The 13,972-nt window shown below is 32.2% G+C and overlaps 2 protein-coding genes across 3 annotated transcripts; one reads left to right on the forward strand and one right to left on the reverse strand.

The window, feature by feature from the left end:
- On the reverse strand, nucleotides 4,316–5,554 carry LOC107646286. The gene is made up of 2 exons (XM_016350480.2): nucleotides 5,124–5,554; nucleotides 4,316–4,810 (listed from the first exon to the last, which is right to left on the reverse strand). Exons 1-2 carry the CDS (start codon nucleotides 5,552–5,554, stop codon nucleotides 4,762–4,764), a joined length of 480 nt encoding a protein of 159 aa, XP_016205966.1. The 3' UTR covers nucleotides 4,316–4,761.
- Nucleotides 6,320–11,740, forward strand: LOC107645494 (thioredoxin reductase NTRC). Of its 2 annotated transcripts, none has more exons than XR_001621468.2 (11): nucleotides 6,320–6,501; nucleotides 7,381–7,500; nucleotides 7,940–8,147; nucleotides 8,266–8,371; nucleotides 8,732–8,997; nucleotides 9,143–9,422; nucleotides 9,869–9,976; nucleotides 10,265–10,351; nucleotides 10,472–10,576; nucleotides 10,773–10,854; nucleotides 11,335–11,738. XR_001621468.2 is itself a non-coding variant. In XM_016349530.2 (11 exons), the coding sequence occupies exons 1-11, from the start codon at nucleotides 6,330–6,332 to the stop codon at nucleotides 11,393–11,395; spliced, it is 1,644 nt and encodes a 547-aa protein (XP_016205016.2). In that variant the 5' UTR covers nucleotides 6,320–6,329; the 3' UTR covers nucleotides 11,396–11,740. The 2 variants fall into 2 exon arrangements, 1 of the variants encoding a protein (XP_016205016.2); XM_016349530.2 differs by having other exon boundaries at nucleotides 10,724–10,854; nucleotides 11,335–11,740.

The raw sequence follows: 13,972 nt of genomic DNA on the forward strand, positions 1-13,972 counted from the left end.
TATTTGTCATTTTAAGTTGATAATGGCGAATAGGGTAAGTTCATGAGGAATTTTTTTTTTCTCAAATTATTAAAAGATATCTTAGACCATCAGTAGGCTATAGTTTTTTAAATGTTGTGGAAGCCATGATTTAATTATGGACTTATTATATGTATAGTTAGCTAGCATGCATTGTATATGAATTAAACAGAAGGTTTTGTGGGCGTGGTTGTGGAACATTTTAGAAGGTTCTGAATTTTGTTGAATGCAGCTACACTTTCTTGACTTTCCATTTTTCCTATGAACCCTTTATAACGTTCCTTCAATTTTTCCTTCTGTGTGTACGTTTTATTTACTTATTTGGTAATATGGAAACTACTCCTATATTCAATTATTCATCCAACTATATATATTGTCCTCATTTTTTTTTGCTTCCACATTTTTCAACATGAATGAAATGTAAATATGAATATAAGTTCATTAAATTTGTTGACAACACGGATCAAGGAGAACCTAGGAGATCAATTCAAAGGGTCTAAGATTTGTACCTTTTCTATTTGTTTTCACATATTATTATATTACTACAAACAAGTATTATTGCATTGATTTAATCTTTCTGTATATATATATGTATTAATTAAAATGTTGGGTTAGTTTACCAATTCAACAAGCAGATAAGCAAAATGATGAATCTCTAGTGAAAGTGACATACAAGTTTATAAGATTGTATGTAGTGTCCAGCTTTCGGAAATATTTAGAAAGTTAATATGTAAGGAATATATATGGTCACTTCTATTTTAATAATGTCACTATTTTTATTTTTTATTTTTATAAAAGAGCTGTTATATATTCAAATTTTTTTGACAATTAAATCTAATTAAGTTGATCTAAACCTAATAAAAATCAATTTTATTAGCCGAGTGTGAATACACATTCTAACTACGTAAACGTTCTCGTGTTTTTCTTCTCCTCCTTCTTTGCATTTTTCTTACTTTTTCTTCGTGTTTCTCTTTCTTTTTTATTTGCGTTCTTTTTTCTTGATTTTATTCCTCTCAAAAGAGTAAATCAAGAAGAATTTTGAGAAAATAAAATAAGATGGAGAAGATGAAGAAAAGAGAAGAAGACGAAGTAGAAGATGAGGAGAAAAAATTCAAGTGAAACGAAACCAAATGAATCTAAATTAAACTAAGAAATAATGAACCCAAATTTCTTAAGAAATAGAAAATTTGGTCATTACTTAATAGCAGCATCAAGTGAACCTCAATTAATTCACAAATGAACCGAAATTAGTTCAAATATGAACAAAAACTAATTAAACAACCACACATGAACAAGATCAGTAAATTCAAGTAAAACGAAACCAAATGTACCTAAATTAGACTAAGAAATAAACCAAAATTTCTTAAGAAATAAAAAATATGATCAATACTTAACAGCAACATCAAGTGAATCTCAGTTAATTCACAAATAAACGGAAATTAGTTTAGATTTGAACAAAAACTAACTAAACAAGTTCAGCAAATTCAAGCAAAACGAAACCAAATGAACCTAAATTAAACAAGAAATAAACTGAAATTTTTTAAGAAATAAAAAATTTTGTCAATACTTAACAACAACATCAAGTAAACCTCAGTTAATTTACAAATTAGTGAACTGAAATTAGTTCAGATTTGAACAAAAACTAACTAAACAACTACACATGAACAAGATCAGCAAATTCAAGCGAAACGAAACCAAATGAATCTAAATTAAACTAAGAAATGAACCAACATTTTTAAGAAATAAAAAATTTGGTCAATAATTAACAGTAGCATCAAGTGAACCTCAGTTAATTCACAAATAAACTGAAATTAGTTCAGATTTGAACAAACAGTAAAAAACTCAATCATAAACAAAAACACATCGAATTCATTATTTCTGGATCCAAATGAATCTCAAATAAACTAAGAAATGGACTGAAATTATTTAATAATGGCAAAAAAATCAAGACCAATAAAGATGTTAGCAAAATGTTGGTGTTGTTGGTGATGACGATAACAAAAGAGAAAGAAGAGGCGACAACAGTGAAACATGCGTACATGAATTTAAAATACTTGTTTGACTTTAGTCTATCACTTAGATGTAAAACTTTATTCTTTTTATAAATTCACCTAAGTATACAATGCAAAATAATTATATGTAGAGTGAAATTATAAAAAATAAGAGTAAAAATGTTTTTTTTTTAATATATAAGCATACTTTATTTCTTGAATTACCTTTTAAAACTTTAACTTGGTATTGTAGTAGTTTGACATTTTTCCTACATATGAGTTACCAAAAAAGGCCATGCAATTTAAGACAACTTTGAAAAATAAATTCAGATAATTTAAGATAAGAAGAAACTTTCTTAAGTCATATGTCTTAATTAACGTTAGTGATTGATTAGGATGGGTGTTCGAGTAAGACCATTCTAATAAAAATAAAAATATAAAATAAACCACATACAAATTATATAACATAAATAACTTCATGGTTTAATGCCATAATGGTAGCGCCATTGGAAAATAGCTATGGTATATAATTTATTTATAATGACATCACTAAACTGGAAATTAAATCTTTGCATTGTCATCATCAGTTTGACATTTAAGTAATTTTCTTGCACTAATAGTCATGTTTTTGCAAAAGACTTGCATTGGCTTAATCTATTTTTCGAATTTATTTTATTCATTTTAATTAATTCATCATTCTGCTAAGTCGAAATAAAGATTAGAATAATATATAAGAAAAATATAGGTAGACAATAAAAATATTAAATAATGTGAACAATGAGTAAATATTGGATGTTCAATTCACTAGGTGTGCGAAAATAATTATTCTAATATTAAGATTTAGATGAGTAATTTAGAGTGAAGTGTGTTTTACTTAAATTAGGTCAATTTTAAGATCTATTATTCATATTATTTAAGAAAGTCATTAATTACTTAATATAACTCGTATTATATGTCTCCAAAAGTGATTGATGTGAGTAAAAGTTGACTATGGCAAGTAAATTTTACTTGCTCTATCATGAATTTGAATATTAAACTGATCATTTTGAACGATAAACCAATATGTTACTTATATTATATAAATTGATGAGAAAATGCAAGATATTAATGATATAAGTAAACAATAGCATTTGAAAATAGATCCCACTTATCATGTCCTGAGTCACGCTTGCGTTTAAAAGATTGAAACTATCACTTAGTATAATTTTGGTCTCTAAAATTTAATTTAAAAATTTTATTTGTTTTTAACTTTTTAAATATTAAATAAGACAAGTTATGATTATTTTTGATAAATTTTCTTTACGTATCAAATATTTTTGAATTTTTTTGCATTCAAATTTGTTTCTAACATTGAATTTAAATTTAAAATCATCTTTCAAACAAAAATATCCTTGTTAGTCTCTCTCTTTTTTTATTACAATCTTTTGTTTCTCATCACCATTAAAAGCTTTCTTCTTCCCTTTTTATCTCCTCTATCACTTTTCATATTTACCAGATTTCATTACGTTTTAATGGCGACACTACTACTACTACTACCGTGTAATGGCGACACTACTACCGTCGCGTACTTTCTCCACATCATCGCATCTAACTCTTCTCTCCTTCACCTCGTCTCTCTCTAACCCATTAATCATCAGAGTAGTACTCACATTGGGCCAATATCATCTACCCTTCATGTCGAAGAATAGCTAGTATGTGAATTTGTTGGAGTTGACTGAACCTGCAAAGAAAGGGCACAACCCAGGTTTGGTGCGGGGTTCGAGAGGAGAAGAGGTCGGAGAGGAGAATGTTAGAGGTGTGGTGTCAGGAAGGAAGTTAAAAGAAAAGAAAAGATAAAAGGTGTTGTGAGCTTCATTGAAACTGTGGATATTGTAGAGGGAGTGAATGATGGTAACAAGGTTGCGGTTGGAGGGCGAAGGGAGAGAGATGTGGGACAGAGGAGAGACAGGAGGTTCAGATGGCTACGAGGGAGAGGCAGGTGCAACCGGTGAGGTCAGACGAGGCAGGAGAGAGGAGGGCGGTGAATTTGAGAACTGATGATGATGAGTGAAAAGAAGAAGGAGGATATTTTTGTCCAAAAATTAGAAAAAAAAATGATTTTAAAACTAAGTTGAATTTTAGTCACGAATTTAAATGTAAGAAAAAATCAGAAACGAATAGAATTTTCAGCCTAAATGTTAGAGATAAAAAATCGTACTTAACTCTTTAATTTTTCATAACATCTCACAAATCCAACAAATAAAAAATTAATCTGTTGCGAATTTGATTTTTATTTAAAAAACTGCCACTGATTATAACTAAAAGAATAAACACACAATCCAATTCTTTTTCATTATCAGGGAAAACAATACGATTTCTAAACATAAAAAAGGGTCAATTGGTCATTGTCTCTAAAAGTCGTGAGAATGGTGAGAATTGGTCCTTTCATTTTTTACTCCGTTAACACCTAACGGAATCTATCCACGTGAAATGTTAAATTGATATCACTTTCGAATTAGTAAACGACGAGATAAGTCTCAAAGTAGTCCCTGAAGTTGCACTCGAGTCTCAAAGTAATCTCCGAAGTTAATAATTCCTCAAATTCGTCCCTAAAATTGCACTCCAGAACTCATAATAGTCCTTAAAATAATTTCCGTCCATCCTTGCTACCAGAAAACTGAGCTGAACTGAAACGACGTCGTTTTGTATTTATTAAAAAAAAAACCTAATACCCAATACGACGTCGTTTTATATTTATCAAAAAAAAAAAAAACTAATCCTTATCTTCACCAATTCTCTTCTTCATTGATGTTCTTCTTCTTCTTCAATTTCATACAAGTAACAACAACAACATCTTCAGAAACCAACAAAAATCACAGAATTGGAAAAACTAACAATTACAAAAAATCACAAAAAAGAACCAACAACAATTATAAAAGATCAATTAACCTAAATAACCAGCATCAATCAACCGATCAAAAACAACAATCACAAAAAAACAGCAACAATTACAGAATCAAAAACAACAAAAAATCAACCATGACAACTACATTAAACACAATCATGAGCAGCAATAATCATCCAAAATATTAAACAATAATGATTCAATAACTAAAAAAATAAAAAAAAACTAACCTTTGCTGCAGAGAAAGAGAAGGAGGATGCAGAGGGAGACAGAGAGGAAAACAGAGAGCAGACGACGACAAATAGGGAGGACCGACGAGTGCGGCGGGCTCGAAAACGAAGACGTTGGCGACGGAGGGTTGGAGGCGGTTGACAAAGTGCTTGAAAATAGTGGGAAAGTGTGAAATCTGGACGGCGAGGTTGGAGAGCACCTCGATCTTGTGGTGGTGCGAAGAAGCATATTGGGAATGTGAAAGACTAGGTTGGGGAGGGACGATCGGCGCGGCACCGAAATGGAGGCCGGTGACAGAGAGGGTTGAGGAAAGCTTGCTTGTGAGGGAGAGAAGGGGAAGGGAAAGGGCAAATTGGGGAAGGGGAAGGGGAAGGGTTGGGAAAGGGAAAGGGAAGGCTCGGGGAAAGGGTGGAGATGTGGGGTTTAGCATGTTTTTGTTTTACTTTCTTTTCTTTTTTTTTTTTTTAAATAAACACAAAACTACGTTGTTTTTAATATTCTTTTTTTTTTACTTCTCAAAACGACGTCGTTTTAAGATTCCGATGAACGGAAAATTCTTCAAGGACTACTATGAGTTTTGGAGTGGAATTTCAAGAACGAATTTGAGGAATTATTAACTTCGGGAATTACTTTGAGACTCGAGTGCAACTTCAGAAACTATTTTGAGACTTATCTCATAAACGACTGACACAAGATACTAGTTAGGACCTGATTATTCCTAATTTGCCGCGCATCTAAGAATCATTATTTAAGAGCTTGCGAATAATGTCTAAAACTATCATTTATTTATTTATTGATATTATAAAACTTTTATGTATATTCTAAGAAAATAATAATGTCACTTCTAATTTTTATAGTGTCACTTCTTAGTTCTTATTGTTTTTGGTATTGTATTTTGTATGAATTTATAAAAAAAAGTGCCATTATCTATCATCATCTCTCTATATTTTATAATATTCAACAAATTTTTTTTGGGCTGGAAATATATTCAACAAAATCGTTTCTGGACACGAACGGGGAGAGGGTAAAAAGAGAAGAATGAATGACATTCTAAAAGAAAGCCGGTTAACGAAAACTGTTTGTGGGCTAAGCCCAATAAGAAAAGCATAGTGGGCTAAGCCCAATAAGCGAAAGCATAGTAAGCAAAAGCCCAATAAGCCCAAGGTTTGGGAGCGATGAGTGTTATATTTGAATGGTGTGTGTAAATGAAAGTTATGATTAAACCAATGGCTCAGCAAGTGAGCATCATCTTCTCTAACTCGCTGCTTCCTCCCTCCACAACCACCACCACTTCCTCTTCCATTTCCGCTTCCAGGCTCCGACCAAGACCCTCCTCCTTCTCCCCTTCTTCTTCATCCTCACCACTTCCACCTCTAGGTAACTTCATTACTATTGCTTTCAATTGTTCTTTCTTTCTTTCTTTCTTTCTTTTTTACCATTTTAGTTTGTTGAGTGCAATTGCAATGCAATAGTTACTGGCTAGGGTTCAAATGGTGTTCTATAGAATGAGAGCATCATGTTTCTTGTTCTTAACAAAGAGGTAAGTAGCGACTTTCAAGACTCGAGCTAATTTGATTTCAAGAATGAAGTCAAAAGATTGGTACACCTCGTGGATCATCAACTTTAGCACATTGAATTCCGTGAAACCGAATCTTGGATTTAGGTTTTATTATCATTTTCTCTGAACTGATATTTTAGATAAAAAGAAGGAATATTAGCAGAATTTCATATTTATAATAGATTTTTTTTTTCTCATTTGGTTGATACATTTGCTGATTAATAGTTATCACTTAATATACTTTCATACGTGCTCATTAATAATTTAGATTCTGCTCGTTTATAGTGTGGATTCAGTTTTAATTCATAGTTAATGATAAAATATAGTACTATTCCGCAGCTATTTATTTATAGGGTGTTTTAATTGTAGCATTATCAAATAATTTTGAGAACTGTTGTAAAGTTCAGTAGTTGTTGATCACTCAGAACATAAAGATTTGATACCGTTATACCTTGCACCTGTGAGCTTGGTTAATCTTGAAGCACGTGTTCCACACTTTCAGATATATGTAGTATATAACACATTTATAAAGCAGTAATAAAAATTAGAAGAGAGAAAAAAAATGCACCAAGAAAGAGATATATAAGATGCACTTAGAGTTTGTTAGTCAAGTTCACTCATCACTCATACTTTTCACTATTTTGCAATATTTGTATGGTGAAAAATTATTATTAAACCAATGGCTGCTGCTAATATAGGAATCGGAATCAGAATCGGAACTCAACGATTCACCTTTATCTCCTCCAACGTGATTCTTCCTCCCTGCACCACTTCCAGTTCCAGGCTCCGAGTCAAAGCCTCATCATCACCTCCTCCAGGTCGCTTTATTATTAGTTTTTTCTATTTTCCGATTGGTTGTTGAATGCAATGCAATTGCTATGCATATATGCTCTATGTGAGTTGGATACTAAAGGAACTACTAATTAATTAAATTCATCACTTTGTTTGTTGAGTAACGCAATGTAATCCATGAAGTATAAATGAAAAGTGGTGCTGATAGTGGGAATTATATTGGTCCATATCATACTTATACACAATAGAAAAGCTTTTGTTGGAATTAACAAGTTCAAGGAATATGTCATATATATTATTCTAATTTATTGGGTTATATACAGTTTTATGTTATTTTATTTTTTAAATGTTCCTCTTAAAGTAAGAACCCAATATTTTAGTTGTTTTCTATACTCTTAAAATTTAGATAACCAAAGTTGACAGTCGAATTTACTTGTTCTCTTTCTTATGTTCTTATTATTACAGGAAAAGGGGTTGAGAATTTGGTGATTATAGGTTCAGGGCCTGCAGGGTACACAGCTGCAATATATGCAGCACGTGCCAATTTGAAGCCTGTGGTGTTTGAAGGGTACCAAGTTGGTGGTGTTCCTGGGGGGCAGCTCATGACTACCACTGAAGTTGAGAATTTCCCTGGATTTCCAGATGGGATTACTGGACCTGACCTCATGGAAAGGTTTCATTTGATAAAAAGACATAACGAATGAACAAAACTAACTTAACATCATAACTGTCACTCATGTTCTTTTGTAATTCAGTTACATTAAGTCCACATAGATTTTCTCACTATATAGGATGCGAAATCAAGCCGAACGTTGGGGTGCAGAATTGTATCAGGAAGATGTTGAAGCTGTTGATGTGAAAAGTAGCCCTTTCACCATCCAAAGTACTGATCGGAAGGTGACATGTTTGTTTAAATGCAAGTTGGTTTGTGATTATGACTGCACAGAATATTGATATGTCTTTGAATACGTTCTTTTAGAATGATCTGAGTTAGAATACAGCTACTTGTTTTTGCCACAAATAGGATTAACAAATTCTATGTAGATAATCATTTATTGATTATCATGGTCAATTTGGTGATATGGTGATAAACCATAGAGATTATTGAAATTATAGAATACCTGCTGAAATAATAGTCATTAAATGTGTTACACTCGCATCAAATTTACTCATTTTATTCACTGGTGTTTATTTAGATGGAAAGTTGTTTTTGTTGTTGTAGTTATATAAGGTGTTCTTGATTGTATTATACTCCAGGTTAAGTGCCATGCGGTCATTTTCGCCACTGGAGCTAATGCAAAAAGGCTAGGACTACCCCGAGAAGAGGAGTTTTGGAGTCGAGGAATAAGTGCGTGTGCAATTTGTGATGGAGCATCACCACTCTTTAAAGGTCAAATTCTTGCTGTTGTTGGAGGTGGTGATACAGCTACAGAGGAAGCATTGTACTTGACTAAATATGCTAGTCATGTTCACTTACTAGTTCGTCGCCATGAACTAAAAGCTTCCAAAGCTATGCAAGATAGGTATGTTGGATCAGTATTTCCCAGTTTTTGTAATCTTGTTACATAGTAGTTATTAATGCACAACTAATTATTCAAATGTTTGATACTCAAGTTTTCAACTCCTGAATGTTTGTTCAAGAAGGTTGATTATCTCAAATGTTTTCAGAGTGTATAACAATCCGAATGTCACCGTGCACTTCAATACAGAGGCCGTTGATGTTGTGAGCAATAATTCAGGACAGATGTCTGGCATTTTAGTCAGAAAGGTTGATACTAAGGAGGAATCTGTACTTGATGCAAAAGGGCTATTTTATGGCATAGGTCATTCACCAAATAGCCAACTTTTGGAAGGCCAAGTTGAGCTTGACCAGTCAGGTTACATACTTGTTGAAAAGGGTTCTGCAAAAACTTCAGTTGACGGTGTATTTGCTGCTGGAGATGTTCAGGTAATCTGATATAGCTGTTTATTTAATAACATTAATGCTAAAAAAAATGTAAAGTATATTCCTTTAAGGAAATACGGGAAGAGGAGAAGGAAACCATTTGACCAAGTTTATATCATATGCATTATACCATTTTCTTAAAAGTGATTTTCTCCTCCTTTTATTCATTTAAATCTTCTTGGAAAGGTGTGATGGAGAGAAGTCTATGGTACAGATTCTGCCATTGCAAGTGTTCTAGTAGGGAGCAGCAATTTGATCTTTCCCCTTAAAATAGATTTGGTTGCTGTTAATACCAACTCAGGCCATGTGTATAAATTATGAATTAGAAACATTTCAGAGATTATTTTCTTCATATATCTTGTGTTTGATTTGACCATTTGTTTAGAGTAGCTAGTAAGTAGTAACTTCTGTAGGAATTCTAGTAAATTTGTTCCTTCTAATTCTCATAGGACCATGAATGGAGGCAAGCAATAACTGCTGCTGGATCTGGATGTATTGCTGCTTTATCATCTGAGAGATATCTCGTGAGCAAAGGTCTTCTTGTAGAGTTCCATCAGGTATTGGAATGAGCCCCATTTCAAGTCTTAGTTATTCTCTTCCTTATATATAGTGGTACATAGTCAGTTTCGTATCTCTTTAGTTTATTGATTCTAATCCTTATAAGTCCTAAATGGCACTTGCAATTTCTTTATGTAGATTTGGAAAATCTCTTTAGCTGATAAGTTGCAAATAAATGTTTAGAAATTTAAGTCATTTGTCGTCAACTTTGAATACTTAAACTCTATTCACCATGCACCATATTCCACTGTGAATCTCATCCTTACAAATTTGATTGCTTGTAATAGCCTCAAACTGAAGAGGTCAAGAAGGAACTTACAGAAAAGGATGTTGAAGAGGGCTTTGATATAACACTTACAAAGCATAAGGGACAGGTAGGATAATAAGATTAGTCTTAGCATTGGTTACATTCAATCAAATCCCTTTCCTTTTTAATCTATTGGTTGTAATTTATGCATTTCTTTTGCTTTTCTTGTATGATTTCCTTTTTACAGTATGCTCTAAGAAAATTGTACCATGAAAGTCCAAGGCTTATATGTGTATTATATACGTCACCAACATGTGGTCCATGTAGGACACTCAAGCCAATTCTTGGCAAGGTAAGTGAGAAAATGAGATGTTATAAAGTTATTTCATGATCTTTAAATTTGGTGTCATAATAGTTGTCAGCATTGTGGACATCTGAGATAATGTGTATTCACTTATTAGCAATGTTCATTTTCCCACCTTGACATCTGGCATAGCAGGTAATCGATGAGTATGATAACAATGTACATTACATTGAAATTGATATAGAGGAAGATCCAGAAATAGCTGAAGCAGCCGGAATAATGGGTACACCATGTGTGCAGTTCTTCAAAAATAAGGAGTTGCTGAGGTTGGTTTTATTTTTATCTTTCTTACACTTATTTTGTTTCACTATTTTCTCCTTATAGTTATGCACGTGTTGCAAGACTAGTTATTGTTACCATCATAATGCGTTCATGATTATCATCAATTACTGCTTATTGATTTTGTACTTGAACTGCACCTAAGAGCTGATGGAAGTACTATATAGTTGTGTTGTTTACTTTTTGTCCTTGATGATTTCGAAAAGCTTAAAAAATATCCCCCAAGTTTAATTTGTTTGAAACTTTTCGAAAACATCCGGATCAAAAAGTAAACTTTACCTATTTTTATTATTTATTTGTTTGCTGGTTCTGCATTGTTATGGCATGAAATTGCTTGAGACATGTTGCTATATAAGCCAAAATGAAAAACCTTTGGAAGAAGTTATGTTATGACGTGTGTTATTAGAGACTAAGAGGTCATTGTTGCATATTTGCTAATTGGTTGTACTTTTACACTGATTTTACAGGACTGTCCCTGGGGTCAAAATGAAGAAAGAATACAAAGAATTCATTGAAACAAATAGATAGAAGTAGTAAAAAAGATTGGAGGTTGATTCCCTCATTCCATGATTCAATTTTGTTTTTCCAAATTGGTCAGCTTATTAATGCTGTCAATTTTGACAAGCCATACCTAGTCCTTGAAGTAATTAGCAGAGAGTCCTCCTGTACAAGTATAGTTGCCAATCACTGCCATACTTTTGGTTGTTCAGTGTTTTTTCTTTTTGGATTCACAGGGTGTAAGATACATACTTCACAGTCATATGGTGAATGAATGAAGCTTGTATAGGTTTTCGCCATATCATAGTCCAAACTGAACGTTTTATTGATCCACTTCTTTTTAATATCCAAATGAATATTACTTGAGATTTTACATCAAGCAAGTGTTAGAACTTGGAACTAATTTCCCCCTTCAGGTTCTCTATACTCAAATTAAAGGAATATACATTCGTTCACCATTGAATGGGATGCGGAATAATAACAAGATGTGTATCGATGTAATATATGAGGTAAAATAAGGGGTGAATATTCAATTCGGCTCCAACAATTTTTTCGAAGGAAAACGAGATCTCTAAAAAAAGAAATCACTTTTCGGCTCTTGATATTTTCCTTCCGTGAAATAAGTTAATCGCTACGTCAATAATCTATCTTTGGGATTAACGGAACGTGAATACGTGACACGTTAAGATGGTGATGGATTGGCATGTTAATGAATCATCTAACTCGGTCTAATGAATCATCTAACTCGGTCTCTGACAATTCTTTAAAAATATAACTTCGCATCTTAATTGCGCAGAACACGAGCAACCCTATATTTTTTCTCCTTTTTCTTTGTGTAGAATCCTAACTGTACTACCACCATGAGTCATGAAGATCATTCTTTAGAAACTAAGAGTCGCACTCTACGTGATTATAGTGTTGGTAAAGATAGTAGGAGCTGCACCCTTTCTTCTAGAAGTGTTGAGCAATCAAAAAAGAAGAAATCATGTCTCCAAAATATTATTGTGGCACCTATGCGATTCTCTTCCAATCTTGCACAAAACTTAACTCAGATAGGTCTAATTACAATGTAGGTATTGATTTATAATTTTTGCATGAAGTTAATTTTTTTTGTATACTTTTTAAATTTGAAAAATTTATATAATTTTGTATTTTTACAATCCAAATTTTTAATTTTAGACACCCATCCCATATTGCAAGTATTTCAGGTGACTAGATATATTAGTTTAACAAAATATTAATGAGGACATTACTTTTAAGAATGCTATTTTAATAGAAAAGAGATTGAAGGAGGTAGAATATAGAATGAAGGAGTTAGACATTGAATTAAATTTGAAAAATCAAAATGAAATTGAATCTCAAGATAGTAGATATTACTTCAGATTTAGGCTTATAATTTTGGATATAATTAGTATCATAATTTCTTCAGCCTTTAGGACATGTCCTTAGTTGTCATAACTTTTATTTTGACATTTTATGATAATTATGTTGCTTTGTAATACTTTTAAGATTAACTAAATCTGTATAAGGTTATATTTTATGTTAATAAATTTACTATCACTTTAATTTAAAATGATATTATATTAAAAGAAATTAGATTATACTACAAAAATAAATTGTTCACATTATCAATTTTTTGGAAAAAAAAATAGTCTATCCATTTGTAATACAAAAAAGAACTAAGGTATTTTTACAATTATTTTAGACATTTGACAATTTTTTAGTATGTCACATTATATGTTTTTTAGGTGGCATACACTTCCTTATTTGTTGTGAATGAATATAAGAGATTAATTAGTTTATATTGGTACTTCACTATGAATATAAGAGATTAATTAGTTTATATTGGTACTTCACTATATATATATATATATTAACAAATAGCTAAAAAAAATAAAAATAATAAATAATAAAAAAATAGAATTCATATAAATAGAAATAACAAGAATTTTATAAATAATACAATAACATATACAAAGGATAAAGTTGGTAAAAAGTAAATAAAATGTTAGTATCTATGGCTAAAAGCCCGTTAAGAAAACGCAGAAACTAAAAATAGTTCTTCTTGTAAACGCTAGTTTTGGCAGCAGAATCACTTCTGCGTTCATGAGAAAAAAATTTGCCAAACCAAAAGTTGAAACTTTCAAAAAATTTAAACGTGCTTCTTCCCTTCCAACGGGTTTCCCAAACACACCCTTTCATCTTTCACGTTTCAAAGTCTCCTTCTTCTTCAATTCTACTTCCTGCATCAATGTATGAGAACACACTCATGCTTTCAATTTCTTACTCTATCTCAATTGCTATTATGGTATCAGAGCATTATTGACGCTGCAATTGCCGTGACAAGCACAGTTGGGTTTGCACCTCCGGAGTGCATCCCTGCAGGAGCAGCTAATGGCACATGTACCCTGACAAATACATGTTTCTTCCCGATTTGGGCGCCTTCGGTTCCTCCTTGGGTGAGCAAGATTAACGGCAGCGTTGGCCAAAACCTCCAATTCCATTTGGTGCAGCTGATATAGCAAGCCAAAAGCAGTCACGTAAAGAAAGAAGCGATGATGATCCTCTAACAGTAAAGAAAGAACCTCAAGAAGTAATGATCTTCGA

The sequence above is a fragment of the Arachis ipaensis genome, chromosome B06 (assembly GCF_000816755.2).
Source record: "Arachis ipaensis cultivar K30076 chromosome B06, Araip1.1, whole genome shotgun sequence".
NCBI classification, from domain to species: Eukaryota; Viridiplantae; Streptophyta; class Magnoliopsida; order Fabales; family Fabaceae; genus Arachis; species Arachis ipaensis.